This window comes from Carcharhinus amblyrhynchos, chromosome 3, assembly GCF_965287045.1.
Source record: "Carcharhinus amblyrhynchos chromosome 3, sCarAmb.v2.hapA, whole genome shotgun sequence".
Taxonomy (NCBI): domain Eukaryota; kingdom Metazoa; phylum Chordata; class Chondrichthyes; order Carcharhiniformes; family Carcharhinidae; genus Carcharhinus; species Carcharhinus amblyrhynchos.
Genome location: NC_137326.1, coordinates 74,117,073 through 74,143,313, shown reverse-complemented (window position 1 = coordinate 74,143,313; position 26,241 = coordinate 74,117,073). Strand labels below are relative to the sequence as shown.

At 45.4% G+C, this 26,241-nt stretch overlaps 1 protein-coding gene across 3 annotated transcripts in view; it reads left to right on the top strand.

The window, feature by feature from the left end:
- Positions 1–25,129, top strand: part of dzip1l (DAZ interacting zinc finger protein 1-like) — a 118,092-nt gene extending 92,963 nt beyond the window's left edge. For all 3 annotated transcript variants that reach the window (XM_080185293.1, XM_080185295.1, XM_080185294.1), the window contains one exon: positions 23,076–25,129. In XM_080185293.1, coding sequence (XP_080041419.1) covers positions 23,076–23,167 — 92 coding nt within the window. In that variant the 3' untranslated portion in view covers positions 23,168–25,129. The remainder of the gene's footprint in view (positions 1–23,075) is intronic.
- Positions 25,130–26,241: the final 1,112 nt, after the last annotated feature.

Here is a 26,241-nt window from a genome sequence, read left to right as displayed (position 1 = left end):
GGAGTTTGAAAACAGGGAGGTAATGTTGCAGCTGGTGAGACCACATCTGGAATACTGTGTACAGTTTTGGTCTCCTTACTTGAGAAAGGATATACTGGCACTGGAGGGGGTGCAGAGGAGATTCACTAGGTTGATTCCGGAATTGAGAGGGTTGGCTTATAAGGACAAACTGAATAGACTATACATATCGGAATTTAGAAGAATGAAGGGGGATCTTATAGAAACATATAAAATAGAAGCAGGGAGGTTGTTTCCATTGGCAGATGAAACCAGAACTATGGGGCATGGCCTCAAAGTAAGGGGAGCAGATTTAGGTTTGAGTTGAGGAGAAACCTATTCACCCAAAGGAATGTGAATCTCTGGAATTCCCTGCCCAGTGAAGCAGTTAAGGCTCCCTTGTTGAATGTTTTTCAGATAATGATAGATTTTCGAACAGTTAAGGAATTGAGGGTTATGGTGAGTGGGTGGGCAAGTGGTGCTGAGTCCACAAAAAGATCAGCCATGATCTTATTGAATGGCAGAGCAGGCTACAGGGGTCAAATGGCCAACTCCTGCTCCTAGTTCTTATGTTCTTATGATCCGTGGCATTTTGTGGTGTCATCTCTTTGTGTGAATTAATTCAATTATACTTAACCATCTCAGGTTGTCCCCATTCATCTCATTGAAGTCATCCATCTTGTTATATCCTGTGATATCTTTCTGCCCAGTCATCTTATTTTGCACCACTGTTATGTATTTAAAGTGATTACATCTCTGCTGGTATGATGCCACATGAGCTGCAGTGATGTTAGTAGAGGATTCTCAGACTTTTGATCTGAGACTTTGGATATGAAGCAGAGTTCACCAAATACTGCACTGTTCATCCATCAATTGATCTCAGATTAAATGTGGCAACGGACTGAATCTAAGTAAATCACATAGCAGAGAAAAACAAACTAACAAAGGTACCTCCCAGCCTGTAGCTGTGAGTGCAGAGAGAGGAACGCAGCATTGAATGCCTGCTGTTTTGGAAGCAAAGTGTGGATCTCGGATTTGGAACAAGTAACGTCTCTTAAATAAACTTGCATTATGTTTGACTTTAACCTACAAGAGTGGCACCTCATTACCTTTCACTTTGTGGTAACTCCCTGTCGACATGCAACAATCTCAATCCAGGCAAATCATTTTGCAAAGTCTCTCTCCTGATGTGCAACCATCCCATTCTCTTTAGCCGTCACTTTATGCTCAGTCATCTGTTTCTCCATTAACCTCACTGCTCCAACCATCTGAGTATGTTCAAAGTTATTCATCCATATCTCATTGTCCCCGTCCATTATAATATCCATTGATACATGGACACTGGAGCATTGTCAGAGAAAGAGGTCCTCTCCACACTTTGCTTCTAAGACAGCAGGCATTCAATGCTGTGTTCCTCCCTCTGCACTCACAGCTACAGGCTGGGAGGTACCTTTGGTAGTTTATTTTCCTCTGCTATGTGATTTACTTAGATTCAGTCCATTGCCACACTTAATCTGAGATCAATTGATGGATGAACAGTGCAGTATTTGGTGAACTCTGCTTCATATCCAAGAGGAAAACACAGTAAAAGGGTGAAATAAGAATGCTGGTCTGAATCAGTCTTGAATACTTTAAAATGGGACTCCAATAAAATGGAGAAATAAGAATACTGGTTCGAATTGTGCTTTTTTTCCTTCTGAGTAGGAAGAGCCAACAGCAAAGGATCAAGAAGCAACACCACCATAAATAACACAAGCCAGATATCTCTGTAGCAACTGTCCTGACACTCTGATCCAGCTTAGAACCTTCCCCCAAAAAAAGGTTCTTAATGGACTTTAATAGCAAGAATGAAGCAAGGCAATAGAACCTAAATGGCACAGTTTTAAACTGTGGAATGTGTACACACATCTTTGAAGATGGCAGGAAAAGAACCCTGCCAGATCCAAGTTTTTAGAAGTAGAGACATAGAATTCAAAAGGAAGGAAGTTATGCTAAACCAGCCTAACAACCAGTCAGGTCCCAGCAATACCAGTTTAGATTCAGTTGAAACGTAGGACGAGATTCTCCAGCCTTGCTCGCCCAGGAACTGGAAAATCCTGCTGGAAGTCAACAGACCTTGCCATGGTTCATCCCTTGCCCGCTCAGATTCCTGTGGCAGGCGGACAGCAAAATTCACCCTAAATTCTCCAATTATGGATGCCAAACTTTAGTGTGTCAAGGCAGAAGAGATTTACCAGAAAAATATCTGGTTTTCAGATATGTGGAGAGACTGGAGAAGCTGGGATGTTTTTCCTTAGAGGTGAAAGGAAGATTTAATAGCGGTGTTCAAAACCTTGATACAGTATGGGGAAACTGGCAGATGGCTCTCTCATCAGATGATGCAAATTTAAGATGAGCAGAGGCAAGGTATGGAACAAAATTTTTATGCAGTGAACTGTTTTGCTCCAGAATACATGGCCTGAAGGGATGATGGAAGCAAATTCAATACTGAGTGAAGGTTATGAGTGAATCTGGAGGTAAAACTTCATGCACATAATGTTGAAGCTCTTTTTCGGATGCCATGAGCCTGTCGTATTTTGTACTTCTACATTGGCTGTGTTCCCCCCACTCCCCTTTTAATCTCTTTTTTTGCTTGTATTTCCTATTCAGTTGGTTAATAGAAAACTTTCTTTATTGAAACTATTCCTAGCTGAAGTCTGCAAATTTTTAATCGAGCTTGAGTAAATACGATGATCTTCAGTTGGGAAAAAACAACACCTTTCAAGTTCAGGCCTATGAATTCAGGCCTCCGGCTGATAAGGATACACATTTAACAGCACTGGATATACATACCTGTACCTCCTAGTACCAAGCGAGAAGGGTGGATCCAGGGTAGAAATTATAATCAAACGCCTGAACCTGTGATTAGCAGATTTCACCTTACTATGCAATGGTAAACATGGCCGTTGTAAATGAGGATAAACCTGTTGCTAAGCGATAAAGGAAAATGGGCTTGTGTATTTTTTCCATGAGTGTGCACACCTGCTGCAATTTAATGTTCTGCCCTTGTAAAAAAAAAATAGCCTTTAGGCCCTCAGTGAGTCGCCAACTAAAAGGCAATTAGTTACTTGAAATTCAACCAGATTGGAGAAATTAAACTTATGTCCAAGAACTTTCTCTCCTCTTCCCCAAAGCTAATGCTGTGAGGACAATGCCTCAAGCCCCACCATGGCAGCTGGTAGGAATTGAAAAGCAGTCATAGTTATAGTGACAATTATCATTGATTGGCAGAAGGAAATTTGCCATCCTTACCCGGTCTGGCCTGCCTGTGACTCTAAATCAATGTGGTTGCCTCTTAACTTCCCTCTAAGGTGACCTGGCAAGTCACTTGGTTTGAAGGAAGTTAGGGTGGGCTTCAAATGCTGGCCATGTCCACATTCCATGAAAAAATAAAGGAAAAAATAACTTTCAACTGGTTTATCTCCTGTTACAATCTCCATTTTCTTCGTTTCTCCCCTCCTCCATCTCAAGCCTGCAAATTCCCATTGCTGCTGATTTAATATTACTCATTGTTCTTCTCCCAACTAACACATCTTAACTCCCAGTAACATAGAGGATACCATTGCATCAGAACACCAAGGGCTGGATTTTCGTGGAGGAGGTGGTAAACATCCCAACCTGGCAGAACCACCTCCATTAAAAAGGCTCCCACTCATCATCTATTTGTTTGGGGAGGCAGAGACGAGATGGAGTTTGGCTCCTGGAGGCAGACTCACTATTCTCATAGACCTGGGGTGACTAGGAAGGCAGGTAGATGGTGAGGCCAGCAGATTAGAACAGCAACCTCTTCCAAAGACACAGACCCACTTTTTCTGATGATGGGAGAGCCATCGATCCCTCTCCCCTCACCACTCATGCACCCCTCTGTGATCCCCTGTATACCCTCCTCATCCCCTCAGCCCTCAACCTCTCATAGCCCCATGTTCTTTAATATTTCTCATGCTCCCCCATTTCTTCCTTTCCTCTCATTTCCCCCATCCTTCCATGTAACCTATGTATCCTTCATACTCACTCACTATGGCTAGACCTCAGGAGCCATGCATTTGAAATAGAAATAATAAAAATTAAACTTCCAACATTCTAAAAGAGCTCTCACTCAAAAAACCTCTGATTAAAAAAACTTATTCATAAAATCCACTTTAAAACAATGTAGTTATAAAATAAACCTCTATTAGTTGTAAAAAAAAAGTCAATTTCACAAACTACATCAAATGCAGATAATCCTTCAATAATCTCATAATACTGTTAGTCCAAATATGAACACAGTACCTCTGCAGAAATAAGTAAGTGGATCTTGTGCTCTTAAAACTCAGCCAAGCATTCATAATAAAGCTTAGTTGTAATAACAAACCATGGGAAGTGTAAACAATGGTGTCTATTGAAAGTGGAAAAAAAAGGGTAATTTTTCTAAGTTATACCAGATGTTTGATCAATCAAAGCAATCCAGACGGGTCAATTCTTTGGCTCCATTTTCTGTGGACACAAATCACGTTATGGCCACTAACAGTCACGAGGGTTATAATGGGATTTGTGCCAGGGAGGTCTGAGATTCCCCCCCCCACCCCCTACCAGTGACATAATCAGGCTTATGCCCAATGAAATTTGATTTGATTTATTACTATAAAGTATTGTTTCTTGCGTGCTATACAGCCAAAACATACCGTTCATAGAAAAGGAAACGAGAGAGTGCAAAATGTAGTGTTACAGTCATAGCTAGATGTAGAGAAAGTTCAACTTAATGCAAGGTAAGTCCATTCAAAAGTCTAATAGCGGCAGGGAAGAAGCTGTTCTTGACTCGGTTGGTACATGACCTCAGACTTTTGTATCTTTTTCCCGAAGGAAGAAGGTGGAAGAGAGAATGCCCAGGGTGCATGTGTGTAAATCTGATTTCTATCAATTAAAATATACTTATATATGCAGAAATGACTTTACACTATAGCTTCTGGGTACCCCATATGTTTTTCCCACCTCCTCCCCGCCCCCCACATCTCTGCCGGTAGAAACCAGATATGGTAACTATGCTAGGAGCTCCGAGGTGATAGAGAAATTGGCTGGGCCCTGCCTGGAGTGGGTCCTCTTAGAAAACTCCTCTGGGGGCTTCCCATTATGGTGGGGAGTGATGCCTGCTTTGGTGAAGAGGGTCTGTGATGTCCCAATGCCAGGGGAAGGGGGGGTCTTTAACTATAACTTTGAGATTGGGATGCCCTTGACAAACAGCACCCCAATCTCTCTGGAATGGGCCTTGCCGATATCTTTAGGCCCTGGCCCTCAAGAATGATGGTGCAAAACACCGCCCCCCCACCCCCTTTCTTTCATAAAGTGCCAGAAGATCTGGAGAGACTGTTTCTTTCAGTCAGAAAGAGAGACTTTCAGTCAGATCCTGACTTTTTGCCAATCTTTGGGAAAATTCTGTCTAAGAACAGGTAGGAGCTTTTATTTTCCCAAGTGAAATCTGCTGAATTCTTTTTCATTTTTAAAGAATTTTTGGCATTAAAATCATTCCACACCCTAAATGGTACTTTTTTAGTTTTGAATGCATGAGAGCTCTTTACCAAATGGAAATACACTGTTGGAGATTTCTAGTTTATTATTATTAATGGTCAAACTTATCTTTGTAGTACAGAGCCATATAATCAAACACTTCAGTAAAACACATCATCTTATGATGCAGCTTCTAACAATTGTAAGAACATCTATTTTTGTATTTAAAGACTGCCAATGAATGAAATTCAGGAGCAGGTGACTGTTTTTTTTGGGACAGGGTTTTCCCTGTGGCTTTGGGATCTTCTGGGCATGAACCATGTCTGCTTACTGAAGGGGCACTCAAGTTTTGGGCAGTGTGGTTTCAACTGCCCACAATGGAGCTGGCAAGGGAAAAACATACTCAGGCTCATCCCCTGCTGGTAAATATTGCTGGTAATGGGAATGGGCACAAGATACCCAGAATCTGGTCCAGCCTGCCACTTTTACTGGAGCATGGTGGAATATGAGGGGCATTGAGGGGATATATAAGGAATGTGAAAGGGCATTGAAAGGGGATGGAGAATATGAGGGGACCCTGAGAGGGTATGCAGAATATGAGGGGACCCTGAGAGGGTATGCAGAACGTGATAGGACATTAAGGAGGTATATGGAATGTGAAGGGACATTGCTGGGGTATGGGGATGTGAAAAGGCATTGAGTTGCCAAACGTCTGAGCCTAAATCTGCCACTCCCATTTTCACAATTTTTCACTGAGTATTCCAGCACTTCCTGTTTTTATTACAGATTTCCAGCATCCGCATTATTTGGCTTTTATTTTTGTATTTACTCCACGGTTTGGGTAGGGTTGGATATTGGAGTTATAAATCAGTTGCTTCACACCCACTCTGGTGTAATTGTGTTGTGTTAATAGTCAATCATTAACACATGTAAAAGTCTGTTAGCAAAAATCAAACAGTACAGGATCGGAAGCAACTTTGCAATAGGTGTTTTTAAATTGGTTGGAAGATTGGAGCCAGCGAGTCAGAGTAAAGTCTGTTTGGTTTGACATGATGAGTGGTGTTCTTCATGGATTTGCATTTGGGCCTTCAACTCTTCGCTATATTTACCAATGACTTGAATGAAGGTGTAGAGATTTGTAAGTCCCAGATTGCAGATGACACTCAGTAAGGAGGCACAGAAAATCATGCAGAGGTGAGCAGGAAATTATAGGAGGACCTTAATCGATCAAGTGAGTAGGCAGAGCTCTGATAAATGGAGTTCAAGGTGAGAAAGGCTGATGTCATCTATTTTGGATCAAGGGAAGACACTCGATACTCTTACTAAATGATGGGTGATGAAGCAAGAGGATTTGGGTATTTACGTACATAAATTATTAACATTTAATGTGCGAGTACAACTGCAAACAAAAACCCAATGAATTGGCTGAACTTGTATATCATTAGGTAATGAATTTCTACATAGTTAAGTGTGACGCACTGTATTTTGATAAGGAAAGTAAGGAGAATTATGTGAAAATGGGGTACAGGGATTTGGAAATGTAAAAGCACAAATCACCAGAGTCAATAAAGCGTGAACAGAAGCAGACCAAGCACTCTGATTCATTTTTACAGGGTGAGAATTCAAACCTTGTTTCTACTCCTGGTTAGACCATACATGGAGGGTGTGTGAACAGTTCCACTTGCCTTATTATAAAAAAGATATAAAAGCATTGGAGAGGGTGCAAACATTCATCAGCATGATACCAGAACTATGAAGATGTACTATGGTGAAGTTGCAATAGTCCCAGATGACCACCAGCTGCTCCCCTCTTTGTGTGGGAGAGTTGACTGGTGGTGATTTAATTGGAAGATCACCCCTGCGGGGGGGCAAAGTTGAAAAGGCAGGGCATTCATGAGTAACCTCAATCATTGCTCTGCACCACAAACCAGCCATCCAACCAGGTCCCTAATCCACCCCAGCCAGAATGGGGATCAAGCCCTGTTGTTGGCACCAATCTGATCCACACCAACCATTCAGCCCATTGAGCCAATAGGGCCCCAGGGTGTCTGTGGTGACCGGCACTTTTCCAGGCATGTTGTCGCCTGGATAATAATGGTAGAGGCTCCAATTTTTTTTTTCCATCACGTAGCTGACCAGAAATTTCTCCCACTCCTTTTACTGCCTACCCTTGGTATGTGTTGGAAGGATTAGTGGATTGATAATCAACCTATTTGGCTGCATTGTGAGTGCATCTTCACTGACCATCAAATCCTAGGGTGGGACTTGAACCTGCAGCCTCTGGCTCAGAGACAAGGATGCTAACCCCCGCGTCACAAGATCTCCCCATTAATATAACATATAATAACTATATAATGCTATATTAAAGTTAGAAGCCATCAATATAGGATAGAAACCAAGAAATTTAAATCAGCAATTTGGAAGAAACCTTTTACCCAGAGAGTGATGAAAATGTGGAATTTGCTATCACAGGGAGTTATTTTTATTTCTTTATTCTTTCATGGAATATGGGTGTTTACAGCATTTGTTGCCCATCCCTAATTGCCCTTGAACTGAGGGGCTTGATAGGTCATTTCAGAGGACACATTTCCTTTACTAAAGGGCATTTGTGTACTAGATGCGTTTTGTTGTTATGGTCATTGTTATTGAGATTAGCTTTCACTTCCAGATTGATTAATTCAGTTAAATTCCACCAGCTCCCATGATGGGATTTGAACCCATGTCACTATGATATTAACCTGGGCCTCTGGATTACTAGTGCAATGACATTACCACTGCTAACACAATAGTACTACCTTTGAGGTGAGTAATAACGATACATTTAGGGGGAGGCTCTATAAAGTCTGTAAAGACTCAGTAAAGTCTACAGAGAGATCTTGATAGGCTGAGCGAGTGGGCAAGGACCTGGCAGATGGAGTATAATGTTAGCAAATGTGGGGTTATCCACTTTGGTAGAAATAATAGTAGGAGGGATTATTATTTAAAAGGCGAAAAGCTGCAGCATGCTACGGTGCAGAGGGACCTGGGGGTCCTTGTGCATGAGTCGCAAAAACCCAGTCTGCAGGTGCAGCACGTGATCAAGAAGGTGAATGGAATGCTGGCCTTTATAGCGAGGGGGATAGAATATAAAAGCAGTTGCTGCAACTGTACAGGGCACTGGTGAGGCTGCAGCTGGAGTACTGTTTGCAGTTTTGGTCGCCGCACTTGCGCAAGCATATTTTAGCCTTGGAGGGAGTGCAGAGGAGGTTCACTAGGCTGATACCGGAGATGAGGGGGTTGGCCTATGAAGAGAGACTAAATAGACTGGGTCTGTACTCGTTGCAGCTTAGAAGGCTGAGGGAGAATCTTATAGAGACATATAAGATAATGAAGGGGATGGATAGGGTAGAGGTAGAGAGATTCTTCCTGCTTAGAAAGGATAGCAGGACTAGAGGGCACAGCCTCAAAATAAGGCGGGCGTGGGGGAGTTTAGAATGGAGTTGAGGAGGAACTTCTTCACTCAAAGGGCAGGGGGTCAGCCTTGCAAATTTCAGCACCAGTCCCTTAATACAGACCATGTTTTAGGCTGACAACAGGCTTACAAAAACTGCAGCATTGGATTTCCCCAGAAATGTGAGCTGAGTGGGAATCGCACTTTGCTGCAGCTGTCAGAACCTTGCTTGTTCTTTGGGGATTGTTGACTTAGCATATTGCTGATTATCCAGAGGATAATTGCCCTATAGTTTTCTGGGTTGTTGGTCTACTTGCCCGGTATGAGTATGCCAATGACCATTGTCTCCAACCTGCATTTGGGATGCATCCCCATTCTGTAGTAACAATGTACTATTTCAGCAGCTATTGCAGTAACTTTGAGTTGCATCAATGAAAAGAAAACCATCTCCTCCAACTGCTTTTCCCTTATTACTGCTAAACACTCCTTCCTCTTCATTTGTGCTGATGACTTGGGCTCTTCTAGAGGGATTCAGATTATTATTATTTGCACTTGATGATGGATCTCTCACTGGGCTTTTCAACTGGTGCAAGCCACTGAAAGTTGCCTTTTTGAGGCTTGCACCAGTTGGAGGTTTTGAAATGGGGCTGGAGCTCTGGAAATCTGATAATCCATCAGATTAGCAGCTGCAGGACAGCTCAAGAACTGTGATGAGAGGGTGTCAAGTCCAGACTGCCAACATATTTGATCGGCGTAGTGTTAGCACTGCTGCCTCACAGTGCCAGGGACCCGGGTTCAGTTCCAGCCTTGGGTCCAGCCTTGCACGTTCTCCCTATGTCTGCGTGGGTTTCCTCAAGGTGCTCTGGTTTCTTCCCACACTCCAAAGATGTGCGCGTTAGGTTGACTGGCCATACTAAATTGCCCCTTAGTGTACCATGGTATGTAGGTTAGGGGGGTTAGCGGGTTACTGAGATGGGGTGGGCCTGGGTAAGATGCTCTGTGAGAGAGACTTGATGGGCTGAATTACCTCTTTCAGCATTGTAGGGACTCTATGATAAATGTAATTCTATGACCTGATACGCCACTGACATCGGGCTGAGTCTGGAGACTCTTAACAAGATCTTTACAATCTGTGGGTTGGCTGGTTATTCTGCTGGAATAGACCATGGTCTCGTTCATCTGCCAGAGGGTGTATTCTTCCAGGAAATCCCAAGGGATGCTCTACATGGCAGCGATGATAAGAGATTGATGAACTGATGATAATGTTCCGATGTTGCAGTGATTTGGATCGCCACTTTCTCAACAGCTTCCCTTTAGCAACCCCAGCTTGCTCTGGTCTGGAAGTACTTATTCACGTGCTGTAGAAATCTTGAACTTTTTTGTCCCTAAAAGGCAGAGAATACAATTGAAATTATCAAGACCGACTTTGATAGATTGTGAGGTAAAACAGCGTAGGGTAGGCAGGTAAATAAGGTTGAGGTGCACCTCAGCTATAATCTAATTGAATGGTGAGCATTTCTTGAGGGGCTGAAGAGCCTCTTCCATTAGCTGTGTTATAATTCTCTACTGGTAAATAGAATTTGAATTCTGCAGCCACTATGAATGACCACTTTATGATTGGGGCAGAGATTGATTTGGCTAGATTCATATTGGACAATACTAATCATTAAAATTCTAGATCTTGATTAGTCATCTAAACAGCTTTGGAAACCAGTTTGCAGGCAGTCAGTCAGTCACGGCCAGTTTTCATAATGTAGCTTGAGTTCAAACACCCATCCTTCAGTCTATGCAACCCTATCGTTTGGCATTTTCCCTCTCCATCCCCTTGCCTCGTTACCTCTCTTCCTATCCTCCAAGCCTTTCAAAGGGCAAGTCTTGTCTTTATGATAGATGGTGACATTGAGGCCCCCTATCCACCTACATAATGGTCCCATGGACTTTAACCATCTCTTGATATTTTCTAGTGGGGAGGAGAGAGTTCCCCAATGCTATGGCCGACCACATTCGTCAACTAAGTGCACAAGGAAATGGATCTGTTGGTGTGTCTCCTGCCCAGTGGACTTATTAATTCACTGCTGCCTGCATTTCTCCATTAACTTATTGATCTGTTGGTAAGCCCACTGCTTCAGCAGTTGTTGAATTTACTGGTATCCGTTACTGCATCGATTTATTCATTATACCTGTGCTCAGCACCCCATTAGGTTATTGATTTGTTCATGTGACTGTTGCTCTATGAATTTATTGATTCTCTCATACCTGCTTGGCTGCATAAACATTATTAGTCAGTATAGTCGGTGTGTCAGGAGCCATCGGGTTTCTGCTGAAGTTAGCGTGTTTGATATACCTATTGTGATATTTGATTCAAACTATTGTGGTCTACGTAAAGTTCTTGGTTTACCCCATGAACTTGAATCCCCATGTAATTCTGGGAGCAGCTTTTGTTATCCACTGTTAAATGTTAGCTCTGGGAAATGCATATTGCAGAAGAATGAATCCAATGCTAGTTTCCCCTTATTCAGGCCCATTAGGCAGTGAGACAAACTCTCCCAGCTCATTCCTCTTCACCACACCAGGCAGCCAGTGCTAGATAACTCTGCCTTATATACAATTATATATAATTAATAAAGCAACCTCCAGGACCTATTCATCTTCTTACCTTCAGTACATGCATGTTTAACATTCATTAAATAAAACCTATTAAGTTCTAATGTTTTCGACTGCATTCTTTATCCCATTGTTTGAGAACACCCCCAAGATAAAACTTTCCAATGCTGGTCAAGGGATTTCCAGTTGTTCATTGTATAGTGTCACATGGGATTTACTGGTTTTAAAAAGAATTCAGGGAGCCATCTCCCTCACTGATGTCACACTTTGTCACATTTCCTATGTCCTTATTGTTTCACTGCTCATCCACTGTGTATGTGCATGGGAGAGGTGAGCAGAGCTGAATATATGTGTGTGTCAGAGGTGAGTGTGTGTGTGTCAGAGGTGAGGGTGAGTGTGTGTGTGTCAGAGGTGAGGGTGAGTGTGTGTGTGTCAGAGGTGAGGGTGAGTGTGTGTGTGTCAGAGGTGAGGGTGAGTGTGTGTGTGTCAGAGGTGAGGGTGAGTGTGTGTGTGTCAGAGGTGAGTGTGTGTGTGTGTCAGAGGTGAGTGTGTGTGTGTGTCAGAGGTGAGTGTGTGTGTGTGTCAGAGGTGAGTGTGTGTGTGTGTGTGTCAGAGGTGAGTGTGTGTGTGTGTCAGAGGTGAGTGTGTGTGTGTGTCAGAGGTGAGTGTGTGTGTGTGTGTGCCAGAGGTGAGTGTGTGTGTGTGTGTCAGAGGTGAGTGTGTGTGTGTGTGCCAGAGGTGAGTGTGTGTGTGTGTGTGTCAGAGGTGAGTGTGTGTGTGTGTGTGTGTGTGTGTCAGAGGTGAGTGTGTGTGTGTGTGTGTGCCAGAGGTGAGTGTGTGTGTGTGTGTGTGCCAGAGGTGAGTGTGTGTGTGTGTTAGAGGTGAGTGTGTGTGTGTGTGTGTGTGTGTGTGTCAGAGGTGTGTGTGTGTGTCAAAGGTGTGTGTGTGTGTCAAAGGTGTGTGTGTCAGAGGTGAGTGTGTGTGTGTGTCAGAGGTGAGTGTGTGTGTGTGTGTCAGAGGTGAGTGTGTGTGTGTGTGTGTCAGAGGTGAGTGTGTGTGTGTGTGTCAGAGGTGAGTGTGTGTGTGTGTGTCAGAGGTGAGAGTGTGTGTGTGTGTCAGAGGTGAGAGTGTGTGTGTGTGTCAGAGGTGAGAGTGTGTGTGTGTCAGAGGTGAGAGTGTGTGTGTGTCAGAGGTGAGAGTGTGTGTGTGTCAGAGGTGAGAGTGTGTGTGTGTCAGAGGTGTGTGTGTGTGTCAGAGCTGAGTGTGTGTGTGTGTGTCAGAGGTGAGTGTGTGTGTGTGTGTCAGTGGTGAGTGTGTGTGTGTGTGTCAGAGGTGAGTGTGTGTGTGTGTGTCAGTGGTGAGTGTGTGTGTGTGTGTCAGAGGTGAGTGTGTGTGTGTGTGTGTGTCAGAGGTGTGTGTGTGTGTGTCAGAGGTGAGAGTGTGTGTGTGTGTCAGAGGTGTGTGTGTGTGTGTCAGAGGTGAGAGTGTGTGTGTGTGTCAGAGGTGAGAGTGTGTGTGTGTGTCAGAGGTGAGAGTGTGTGTGTGTGTCAGAGGTGAGAGTGTGTGTGTGTGTCAGAGGTGAGAGTGTGTGTGTGTGTCAGAGGTGAGAGTGTGTGTGTGTGTCAGAGGTGAGTGTGTGTGTGTGTGTCAGTGGTGAGTGTGTGTGTGTGTGTCAGAGGTGAGTGTGTGTGTGTGTGTGTGTCAGAGGTGTGTGTGTGTGTCAGAGGTGAGAGTGTGTGTGTGTGTCAGAGGTGAGAGTGTGTGTGTGTGTCAGAGGTGAGAGTGTGTGTGTGTGTCAGAGGTGAGTGTGTGTGTGTGTGTCAGAGGTGAGAGTGTGTGTGTGTGTCAGAGGTGAGAGTGTGTGTGTGTGTCAGAGGTGAGTGTGTGTGTGTGTGTCAGAGGTGAGCGTGTGTGTGTGTGTCAGAGGTGAGCGTGTGTGTGTGTGTCAGAGGTGAGCGTGTGTGTGTGTGTCAGAGGTGAGTGTGTGTGTGTCAGAGGTGAGCGTGTGTGTGTGTGTCAGAGGTGAGCGTGTGTGTGTGTGTCAGAGGTGAGTGTGTGTGTGTCAGAGGTGAGTGTGTGTGTGTGTGTGTGTCTGAGGTGTGTGTGTGTGTGTCAGAGCTGAGTGTGTGTGTGTGTCAGAGGTGAGTGTGTGTGTGTGTGTCAGAGGTGAGTGTGTGTGTGTGTGTCAGTGGTGAGTGTGTGTGTGTGTGTCAGAGGTGAGTGTGTGTGTGTGTGTGTGTCAGAGGTGAGAGTGTGTGTGTGTGTCAGAGGTGAGAGTGTGTGTGTGTGTCAGAGGTGAGAGTGTGTGTGTGTGTCAGAGGTGAGAGTGTGTGTGTGTGTCAGAGGTGAGTGTGTGTGTGTGTGTCAGAGGTGAGAGTGTGTGTGTGTGTCAGAGGTGAGAGTGTGTGTGTGTGTCAGAGGTGAGAGTGTGTGTGTGTGTCAGAGGTGAGAGTGTGTGTGTGTGTCAGAGGTGAGAGTGTGTGTGTGTGTCAGAGGTGAGTGTGTGTGTGTGTGTCAGAGGTGAGCGTGTGTGTGTGTGTCAGAGGTGAGCGTGTGTGTGTGTGTCAGAGGTGAGCGTGTGTGTGTGTGTCAGAGGTGAGCGTGTGTGTGTGTGTCAGAGGTGAGTGTGTGTGTGTCAGAGGTGAGTGTGTGTGTGTCAGAGGTGAGCGTGTGTGTGTGTGTCAGAGGTGAGTGTGTGTGTGTCAGAGGTGAGTGTGTGTGTGTGTGTGTGTCTGAGGTGTGTGTGTGTGTGTCTGAGGTGAGTGTGTGTGTGTGTCTGAGGTGAGTGTGTGTGTGTGTCTGAGGTGAGTGTGTGTGTGTGTCAGAGGTGAGTGTGTGTGTGTGTGTGTCAGAGGTGTGTGTGTGTGTGTCAGAGGTGAGTGTGTGTGTGTGTGTGTGTCAGAGGTGAGAGTGTGTGTGTGTGTCAGAGGTGTGTGTGTGTGTGTCAGAGGTGAGTGTGTGTGTGTGTGTGTCAGAGGTGAGTGTGTGTGTGTGTGTCAGAGGTGAGTGTGTGTGTGTGTGTCAGAGGTGTGTGTGTGTGTGTCAGAGGTGTGTGTGTGTGTCAGAGGTGAGTGTGTGTGTGTCAGAGGTGAGTGTGTGTGTGTGTGTCAGAGGTGAGTGTGTGTGTGTCAGAGGTGAGTGTGTGTGTGTGTGTCTGAGGTGTGTGTGTGGTGTGTCTGAGGTGTGTGTGTGTGTGTCTGAGGTGTGTGTGTGTTGTGTCTGAGGTGTGTGTGTGTGTCAGAGGTGTGTGTGTGTCAGAGGTGAGTGTGTGTGTGTCAGAGGTGAGTGTGTGTGTGTCAGAGGTGAGTGTGTGTGTGTCAGAGGTGAGTGTGTGTGTGTCAGAGGTGAGTGTGTGTGTGTCAGAGGTGAGTGTGTGTGTGTGTGTCAGAGGTGTGTTTGTGTGTCTGAGGTGAGTGTGTGTGTGTGTCTGAGGTGAGTGTGTGTGTGTGTCAGAGGTGAGTGTGTGTGTGTGTGTGTCAGAGGTGAGTGTGTGTGTGTGTCAGAGGTGATTGTGTGTGTGTGTGTCAGAGGTGAGTGTGTGTGTGTGTCAGAGGTGAGTGTGTCTGTGTGTGTGTGTCAGAGGTGAGTGTGTGTGTGTGTGTGTCAGAGGTGTGTGTGTGTGTGTCAGAGGTGTGTGTGTGTGTGTCAGAGGTGTGTGTGTGTGTGTCAGAGGTGAGTGTGTGTGTGTGTGTCAGAGGTGAGTGTGTGTCAGAGGTGAGTGTGTGTCAGAGGTGAGTGTGTGTGTGTGTCTGAGGTGAGTGTGTGTGTGTGTGTCAGAGGTGTGTGTGTGTGTGTGTCAGAGGTGTGTGTGTGTGTGTGTCAGAGGTGTGTGTGTATGTCAGAGGTGTGTGTGTATGTCAGAGGTGAGTGTGTGTGTCTGTGTGTCAGAGGTGAGTGTGTGTGTGTCAGAGGTGTGTGTGTGCGTCAGAGGTGAGTGTGTGTGTGTGTGTCAGAGGTGAGTGTGTGTGTTGCAGAGGTGAGTGTGTGTGTGTGTGTCAGAGGTGAGTGTGTGTGTGTCAGAGGTGTGTGTGTGTGTGTCAGAGGTGAGTGTGTGTGTGTGTCAGAGGTGAGTGTGTATGTGTGTGTCAGAGGTGAGTGTGTGTGTGTGTGTGTCAGAGGTGAGTGTGTGTGTGTGTCAGAGGTGAGTGTGTATGTGTGTGTCAGAGGTGAGTGTGTGTGTGTCAGAGGTGAGTGTGTGTGTGTGTCAGAGGTGAGTGTGTGTGTGTGTGTCAGAGGTGAGTGTGTGTGTGTGTGTGTCAGAGGTGAGTGTGTGTGTGTGTGTGTCAAAGGTGAGTGTGTGTGTGTGTCAAAGGTGAGTGTGTGTGTGTGTCAGAGGTGAGTGTGTGTGTGCGTGTGTCAGAGGTGAGTGTGTGTGTGTGTCAGAGGTGAGTGTGTGTGTGTGTGTCAGAGGTGAGTGTGTGTGTGTGTGTCAGAGGTGAGTGTGTGTGTGTGTGTCAGAGGTGAGTGTGTGTGTGTGTGTCAGAGGTGAGTGTGTGTGTGTGTGTCAGAGGTGAGTGTGTGTGTGTGTGTCAGAGGTGAGTGTGTGTGTGTGTGTCAGAGGTGAGTGTGTGTGTGTGTGTCAGAGGTGAGTGTGTGTGTGTGTGTGTGTCAGAGGTGAGTGTGTGTGTGTGTGTCAGAGGTGAGTGTGTGTGTGTGTGTGTCAGAGGTGAGTGTGTGTGTGTGTGTCAGAGGTGAGTGTGTGTGTGTGTGTCAGAGGTGAGAGTGTGTGTGTGTGTCAGAGGTGAGAGTGTGTGTGTGTGTCAGAGGTGAGAGTGTGTGTGTGTGTCAGAGGTGAGTGTGTGTGTCAGAGGTGAGTGTGTGTGTATGTGTGAGAGCTGTGTGTGTGTGTGAGCTGAGAGTGTGTATGTGTGTGTCTCAGAGCTGAGTGTGTGTGTGAGCTGAGAGTGTGTATGTGTGTGTCTCAGAGCTGAGTGTGTGTGTGTGTCAGAGCTGGGCATGTGTGTGTCAGTGGTGAGTGTGTGCATGTTTGTGTGGCAGAGGTGAGTGTGTGCTTGTGTATGTATGTGTCAGAGGTGAGTGAGTGTGTGTGTGGCAGAGGTGAGCGTGTGTGTGTGTGTGTCAGAGGTGAGTGTGCGCATGTTTGTGTGGCAGAGGTGAGTGTGTGCTTGTGTATGTATGTGTCAGAGGTGAGTGAGTGTGTGTGTGGCAGAGGTGAGTGTGTGCTTGTGTATGTATGTGTCAGAGGTGAGTGAGTGTGTGTGTGGCAGAGGTGAGCGTGTGTGTGTGTGTGTCAGAGGTGAGTGTGCGCATGTTTGTGTGGCAGAGGTGAGTGTGTGCTTGTGTATGTATGTGTCAGAGGTGAGTGAGTGTGTGTGTGGCAGAGGTGAGTGTGTGCTTGTGTATGTATGTGTCAGAGGTGAGTGAGTGTGTGTGTGGCAGAGGTGAGTGTGTGTGTGTCAGAGCTGGGTGTATATGTGTGTGTGTGTGTGTGTGGCAGAGCTGAGTGTGTGTGTGTGTGTCGGAGCTGAATGTGTGTGAGTGTGTGTGTATGTCAGAGGTGAGTGTGTGCGTGTTTGTGTGGCAGAGGTGTGTGCGTGTGTATTTATGTGTCAGAGGTGAGTGTGTGTGTGTGTCAGTTGAGCATGTGTATGTGTGTCAGAGGTGAGTGTGCGTGTGTGTGTGTGTCAGAGGTTAGTGTGTGTGTGTGTGTCAGAGGTTAGTGTGTGTGTGTGTGTCAGAGGTGAGTGTGTGTGTGTGTGTCAGAGGTGAGTGTGTGTGTGTGTGTCAGAGGTGAGTGTGTGTGTGTGTGTCTGAGGTGAGTGTGTGTGTGTGTCAGAGGTGAGTGTGTGTGTGTGTGTCTGAGGTGAGTGTGTGTGTGTGTGTCAGAGGTGTGTGTGTGTGTGTGTGTGTGTCAGAGGTTAGTGTGTGTGTGTGTGCCAGAGGTGTGTGTGTGTGTGTGTCAGAGGTTAGTGTGTGTGTGTGTGTGTCTGAGGTGAGTGTGTGTGTGTCAGAGGTGAGTGTGTGTGTGTGTGTGTGTGTCAGAGGTTAGTGTGTGTGTGTGTGTGCCAGAGGTGAGTGTGTGTGTGTGTCAGAGGTGAGTGTGTGTGTGTGTGTGTGTGAGAGGTTAGTGTGTGTGTGTGTGCCAGAGGTGAGTGTGTGTGTGTGTCAGTTGAGCATGTGTATGTGTGTCAGAGGTGAGTGTGCGTGTGTGTGTGTGCCAGAGGTGAGTGTGTGCGTGTTTGTGTGGCAGAGGTGTGTGCGTGTGTATGTATGTGTCAGAGGTGAGAGTGTGTGTGTGTGAGAGGCGAGTGTGTGTGTGTGTGTCAGAGGTGAGCGCGCGTGTGTGTATGTTTGTCAGAGGTGAGTGTGTATGTGCTTGTACTTCTTTTGAGTGTGTGTCTGAAATGAGAATCCAGTTGTCCAACAGCACTCCCAGTATTAAATGCATTTGAGAGTAAAAGATCAGCATCACTGCTCCAATTAAAATTGATTAAAAAGTAGGTAAGACATTTGTATTTCTTGAATAAGAGAACATATACAGAAAAGAAAAAGGAAAGACTTCTGTGAATTTGTTTTTGAATCTTTGTACCTATTGTGTAATAATAATCCTTTTACTTCATGGTTTAATACTGCAAAATCATAAGGATGTTGCTCAGGGTTCCATCTGTACTCTTAGGAATTCAAAAGGGTTCAATGGTTGGAAAAGTCACTTACAGCTAGAGCAGGAACTTCATTATTAATGTTGCAGTCCTGTCACAAATACTTTTCCAATACATGCAAATTTCATGAGTCAGAGTTTCAGAGTTGTAGCTGGAAGGAAAGCAATTATCCTCTTCATTTCTCTTTGGTAATCTGTATTTGCCTCACAATGTGCCAGTAATTATGCTATGTTGATCTAGATGATGAGGTTACTTCAAAATGCAGCCCCCTCTTGGGAATGAAGAAGCAGCTTGTACATTTTATGGTGTAGAACCCCTGCCTTTAAAACAGTTTCTGACCTCCCACTTGTATTGAAAATACCACAAGTGGTGTGCTAATGTACCTAACTTGTAAAAATATATTCATGGCTGTGAGCATTGCTGGCTAGGCCAGCATTTATTGCCCTTGAGAAGGTGATGGTGAGCTGTCATCTTGAACTGCTCCAGTCCCTGAGATGTAGATACACCCACAGTGCTGTTAGGGAGGGAGTTGATGGATTCTGACCCAATGACAGTGAAAGAACGTGATTATATTTGAGGATGGTGAGTGACTTGGAGGGGAGCCTCCAAGGTGGTGGCATTCCCGGGTATCTGCTGCCCTTGTCCTTCTAGATGATAGTGGTCATGGTTTTGGAAGATGCAATTGAAGGAACTTTGGTGAGTTGCTGCAGTGCACCTTGTAGATGGTGGGCACCGCTGCCACTGCCCATTGGCGATGAAGAGATTGGATAATTACAACAAAACTAAGCAAGATAACAAATAAAATAGCCTAGACCTGACCTTAGAACATAAGAACATAAGAAATAGGAGCAAGAGTAGGCCATCTAGCCCTTCGAGACTGCCCCGCCATTCAATAAGATCATGGCTGATCTGTCGTGGCTCAGTTCCACATTCCCGCCCTCTCCCCATAACCCTTAATCCCCTCGCTTATCAAAAATCCATCAACCCGCGTCTTAAAAATATTTAGCGAGGCAGCCTCCACCACCTCAACGGGCAGAGAATTCCAGAGATTCACCACCCTTTGAGTGAAGAAGTTCCTCCTCAACTCCGTTCTAAACCGCCCCCCCTTTATCTTGAGGCTGTGCCCCCCAGTCCTACTATCCTTTCTGAGCGGGAAGAGTTTCTCCACCTCTATCCTATCCATCCCATTCATCATCTTATACGTCTCAATGAGATCTCCCCTCATTCTTCTAAACTCTAACGAGTACAAGCCTAGTTTATTCAGCCTCTCCTCATAGCTCAACCAATACTGGAGTTTCTAATATTGTGATGTTCCTTTGCCTGTTGTTGCAATGCTGGTGTTAACCTACTTAAAATAAAGAAGGCAATGCCTCTGTTTAAGTAGCTGGAATACCATGTGAACAGGTACGCCGATATTACCAGTAATTATTTCCAATCTATAGGACAATCAATAATAAATAATAAAACCTCGCAGATAACAAAAGTTATAACGAGAGTGATTATCTCAATTTGTATCCATTGACTCTTTTTGGAGGAGTGGGATAATGCTAGCCTGTCCCTTTGTTACGCGCATAGTTCTTTCTTACTAGTCTTGAGCTTTAACTTAAAAGAGTAGAGAGTGGGTATGAATCAGATATTGCCAGAATACGTCAGCTTCTTTCTGCGTGACTTTGTGAACACTTCCAGTCAGTTAAGGTGTGCCAGGAATGTGGCAATCTCCTTATCACTGTGGTATGTCAGTCACTTGCATGCTAAAGAACAAATCTCTACCTTCTCAAAATGTTTTGGAAAGTTGACACCAGTTTGAAAGGCATGCTTTCATTGTTGGTCATGGCTCAGGATTAGCACGCTCGCCTCCGAGTCAGAGGTTTTGTGGGTTCATGTCCCATTGCAGAGACCTGGCCAAAAACACTCTCAGCTGACAGAGTGCTGCACTGTTAGTGTCACCTTTTAGATGAGACATGAAGCTGAGGGCGGGGATTTCCATCTGCTACACGGCATGTCTTGAGGTGGTGGAGGCAGTCTGCCATTGGCCGGCCCCAGAGTCTCCCAGTTCCTGCCACTGTCATGGGGTTTTCCCATTGTTCGCACTCTCAGTTACCTCCCACCCCCCCCGTGCCGGGGGGAGTAGGGGTATCGCCATGGGATGTATCGAAAGATCCTGTCAACAGGAACGGCTGCTTTCTAAGACATCTCATGCCACCATTTAAAGAGCAGGGGCTCTCTCCTGGTGTTCTGGTCAATATCTAACATTCAACTGAAAAATAGATGATCTATTTATTCATTGCTGTTTGTGGGAGTTTGCTGTGTGTAAAATTGGCTGTTGGGTTTCCTACATTACAACAAAAGCCGATTCAAAAGTGCTTCATCGGCTATAAGGTGCTTTGGGATGAGCTGAGACCACAAGAGGTGCTATATAAAGGCACATTCCCTCTCATTATCTTCGTACACATGGCAAATCATGGGCTCCAAGAATCTCATTCCCTCATTTTCAGCTGAGGTTCCTGGGGAAAGAAAAGGTTAGGTTAAATTGAAAGGGCTGTGTGAGTGGGAGGCTAAGTGAAACCCTGACAGGGTATTTGTCTTTCCTGTCTCACAGATCAAACAGGAAGAATTAACTGTTGCCATGCGGAGCTAATCTGATTCCCGTGTCTGCCCGTAGAAATAATGAGCAAATAATGAGTGGAAATATTTATCTTGTCCCACCTTTGTAATAGAAACTGCAGGCTTGGCCTCCAGGTGCTTGCCCCAGTTCCTCTAATCCCTGGAACATGACACATTCCACCAGATTCCAGTTTGGCTGATCTACCTAAAAGAAACGCTGGTTGTCTGAGCTGCATTTTGATTAAACATGGTCTCAATGGTCAGCAGGATGGGAACTGTATTATTCAGAAAGCCACAGTGATGTACTTAATTTCTGGGTCCCCTCTTTGGATTTATGTTTAGGGTCCCTTCCAATGCACCCTTGTTTTAATCAGACGCCCACCTATACTGTGTTTGTTGTGGTCCTGTGATGAACGTAGAACTCCCAATGGTGCATTCATTGGCACCAAATGAGGCCAGAAACTTATCACTGATTCATAGAGTGAGCAGGGGAATCTGGTGCAGTGAGGGAGGAACTGCTGTTTATCTAAATGAACACTTTGGGGAAATGGTGCTGTGGTGATAATGTGACTCACATGGCACAGCCTAATGTTCTGGGGATTCGGATATCACTACAACAGCTGGTGGAATTTAAATTCAGTTACTAAATCTGGAATATAAAGCTGATGTAAGTAATGATGACCATGCAACTACCACCAATCATTGTAAAATCCCATTTGGTCTGTTAATATCCTTTAAGGAAGGAAATCTGCTGTCCTTAATCTGTCTGACCGACATGTGGCTCCAGACCAACAATGATGTGATTGACTCTTAGCTGCCCTGTAACATGGGTTATCAAACTGCTCACTTTAAGGGCAGGTAGGGATAAGCAACAAATATAGGCCTTACCACATCCCATGAAAGACTAAAGAAAAAAGGATAGATGCCTTGTAAACAGATTTCATAACAGTGTGTGAGTAAGGTGGGTCAGAAAACTGTAACAGGAGCTGAGAATGGGGAACAGGAGACTCTGTAATGGGGTGAGAATGGGGAACAGGAGACTGCAATGGGGTGAGAATGGGGAACAGGAGACTGCAATGGGGTGAGAATGGGGAACAGGAGACTGCAATGGGGTGAGAATGGGGAACAGGAGACTGCAATGGGGTGAGAGTGGGGAACAGGAGACTGCAATGGGGTGAGAATGGGGAACAGGAGACTCTATAATGGGGCTGACAACAGGAGCAGGAGACTCTATAATGGGGCTGACAACAGGAGCAAGAGACTCTATAACAGGGAGTGAGAATGGGGAGCAAGGAATCCCATAGGGTGAGAATGGGGAACAAGAGACTGTGTAATGAGGTTGAGAATGAGGAACAGGAAATTCTGTAATTTGGGGGAAGAATGGGGAACAGGAGACTCTATACAAGTGGGTGAGAATGGGGAACAGGAGACTATAACGGGGGTGAGAATGGGGAACATGAGACTATAACGGGGGTGAGAATGGGGAACATGAGGTTCTGTAACGGGGGTAAGAATGGGGATCAGGAGACTCTGTAATGGGGGAGAATGGGGAACAGGAGAGTCTAACAGGGTGAGAATGGGGAGCAGCAGACACTGTAACAAGGGGTGAGAATGGGAAACGAGATTGTAATGGGGGGATGAGAATGGGGTACAAGAGATTCTATAATAGGGGGAGTATGGGGAACTCTATAACAGTGCGTGAGAACGGGGAACATAAGATGCTAACGGGGTGAGAATGGGGAACTGGAGGCTCTTACAGGGGTGAGAATGAGGAACAAGACACTTTATAACGGGGGTGAGAATAGGGAACAGGAGACTGTAACAGGGGGTGAGAATGTGGTATAAGAGACTCTATAACAAGGTTTGAGAATGGGAAGAAGAGACTCTATAACAAAATGAAGAACAGGAGATTCTGTAACAGTGAGAATGGGGAACAGGAGACTCTGTAACGTGGGGAGAATGGAGAACGGGAGACTCTAAGAGGGAGTAAGAATGGGGAACGGGCAAATCTGTAACAAGGGGTGAGAATGGCATTCGGAGACTCCAGAAGCTCTAAATGGGAGCGGCCATGCTCTGGAAAAATCAAGCGTAAATTCACTAGTTAATTAGTTAATGCTGAGTGTTTTCCTCATTTACCTTTCAAAAGTCTGGTAATTTTCAGAAAAGTAAGGTGTCATTGGTAGAAGGTTTAATTTAGCGCAGCCATGTCTGGCACACTGTGGCTAGTGAGTGGAGGGTAGGACTGATCACCTGCTGTAAAGATCAGAAGGAAATTTGAACTGTCTCTCCTCTTGTTTCAGGGCTGAAGGAGGCGGGCACTGTGACATCATTGAAGAGCAGCAGCTTTGCCACGGTGACGGACATCAGTGATTCTGAGTTGAATTTCCCATGAGTACCGACGGCTCCTGCTTTGCTGCAGAGAGATGCTGATTTTCAGCCTCGCCCTTGCAGGCTTTGTTCATTATGGACGTATGGGGCTTGTGGACAGCTGTGTGGAGATCATTCATTGTGAGCCTCTCTATTAACTCGATAATGCGATTCTTATAGTTGTCAACTCTGAGCATAATCCTAGAGGCTTCATCTGGCTTGGTCTCCAGTGTCCCAGTGTCCTTTCCCAATGGTCAGCCAACCCATCCACTGCCACAGGGTGCCACTTTGAGGCGCCATTTGGAAAACAAACAGATGCCATAGCTGAGTTTGGATGATTATATGATCACAGAATTCCTACAGTGCAGAAGGAGGCCATTCAGCCCATTTAGTATGTACCAACCACAATTCCACCCAGGCCCTATTCCCATAACCCCACATAGTTTCCCAGCTAATTACCTGACACTAGGGTGGTCAATCAACCTAACCCTTACATCTTTGGACTGTGGGAGGGAACTGGAGCACCCGGAGGAAGCCCACGCAGATGCAGCAAGAATGTACAAACTCCACACAGACAGAGACCTGAGGTCGAAATTGAACCTGGGTCCCTGAAATTGTGAGGCAGCGGTGCTAACCAGTGTGCCACCGTGCCGATTCTTTATCGTCAGTCAAACAAACTCTACTGTTTACTCATGCTGTAAAATTTCATAACTGATAAACATCAGTGTTCAAAGAAGACGATAAAAATAACTGAAGACTTGCATATCTTTGTCACCTTTCACAATCACCATCCCAAAGCACTCCACAGTCAATTAAGGATATGGGGTAAAGCTTCTGGGACAGAAATAAGGAGAAATTTCTTCACCCAGAGAACGGTGAGCCTGTGGAATTCACCACCACAGCAAACAGTTTAGGCCAAAATATTGTATGTTTTCAAGAAGGAGTTAAATATAGTTCTTTGGGGTGAAGGGGATCAAAGGATTGGGGGGGAAGGTGGGATCAGGCTATTGAGGTGGATGATCAGCCATGATCATAATAAATGGCAGAGCAGGCTTGAAGGGTGATTGGCCTACTCTGGCTCCTATTCTCTATGCTTCTATGCAAGTACCTTTGAAGAGTAATCAGTGTTGTAATGAAGGGCATAACAATCACACATATCACACCCCCTAGGTGCCTCACAGCAGTCTCCTGAAGATTAAAGTTTAATTCAGGAGATTAATCTTCAATTAATCCTAGAAGACTGACAACTCTACTCTTCACACTATGTTCTGCTGTATCTTTAGAGATACAACAATGTAAACCTGTCTGACAGGCCCCCACTTCAGAGGTTAGTGCAGAACCTTTCCTGTTGTGGTTATAAGATGCTCATCCCTGAATTTCCACAATGTTCTCCTGATCACTATAACTTCAGCAGGACATCAGAAAGACCCCAGGAATGTTGTGCCTGCTGCACAGTCTGTTTTAACCCTTATACAGTGGACAAATAACTGCGTGTACACGTCTGGTTAGCTCAATCAATATTTATTTAAGACACACAACCAATAATCACCCACCCAACCAACAATAAGTTATCTTACAGAAAATACTAGAGTTCAAGTCCAGTATAAGACTTTGATTTAATTTTGTGTGACTGGCAAGTACCCAAGCAGATGTTGGCCTTTATCTGTACGCTGGTCTCGGCCATCCTCTGTGTAGTCTGGTCTTTTGGTCTGGTCTGGCTCTGGTCTTCCTTCCTTCTCGGGCGCGGTGACTCTCCTCGTGCTGGTCGTCGCTGGCGATGGTCACCGGTGTTGTAGCTCGTCCGTGGGGTCAGAGAGAGAGAGAGTGAGATACTTGGTTGTGCAGCACCCTTTATACCCCCCCCGTTGGGTTTCGCGCTCCTTTTGGTCAGTACCAATCAATCGATCAGGACCTGATCACACTGATCGATAAAGTCCAATCAGGTGCTGCCACATCAATCTCTGGGTGTGTCCCCAACGGCCAAGTCTGCAGGTGCTGGGGGCATGTAGAGCTCACACCTCCCTCCCAAATAAGGGGTTACTGTGCCCTTGTGTCTGGTAAACAACCCAGAGATGCCCTGGAGGTGACCCATATCCTGTGTATTCACCCGTCTGGGCTGCAGCCTGTTTATCTCCGTCTTTTAGGCTGCAGACTGTCGTTTTAGTTCTTGCCCAATTGTCCCAGAGTGCTTTACAAATCGCCATTTTAGATGGCCCATTTGACCACAGTACCACCCCTGGGGATTGTGACTACCCTTTACCAGAGAATCACCTTTGGAATTCCAAGTATTAGATCATCGGAATCTTATAGGACAGTGGTCAACCCCAAACAAATTCATTCCTTTATGATGGACTTCTGATCACATCCCAACAATTTTATTTCTGGCTCCAGGAATATATCTGTCTCTTGAATTCACAATCTCTCTTTAACACCTTGGAATTTTATTCTGGAACTCTCTCACTGCAACTGTTGAGCATTCCTGATTTTAATTGTTCTCGCCATAGGTGGCCGTGCCTCAGCTATCAAGGCTCCAATCTCTGGAATTCCCTTCCTATATCTCTCCACCTCCCTTTTCTTCTTTAAGACACTCTTTCAGGCTTCTTTGGTCAAGCCTTTGGTTATCTACAACTAATAGTATCTTATTAGCTCATTCTTGTAATGTCCCTGTGAAGCAGCATAGGATTTGTTGCATTATAGGTACTATATGATGTAAGTTGTTGTTGTTCTTCATGTGTTTGAAAACAAATGTTCTACCCGACTTCCCCTTTTTGGCTGCTAATTTCCAAATCATGACCATTGAGGATTTTTGATCTTTGCTCTATTGATCCGATTGCCTGATTTGGTGATCGTCAGTCGTATGACCTGAAATTGCTGCTGGTGATGCTGTTGAATAGTACAGGATTGTACATTGCATAAAACCTGAATGTTCTTATTCCAGCAGCTTGCAGGATGGTTCGAGCTGCCAATGGGCCTGACTCCACCATTCAGTTCAGTCCTGGCTGATGATTGGGACTGCAGCGGTGAAAAGACTCACACGCACTCGCTCTCATTGTCCCTCCCTGAATTTAATTTACATCAGCCCAGGATTGTTAAAGCTTC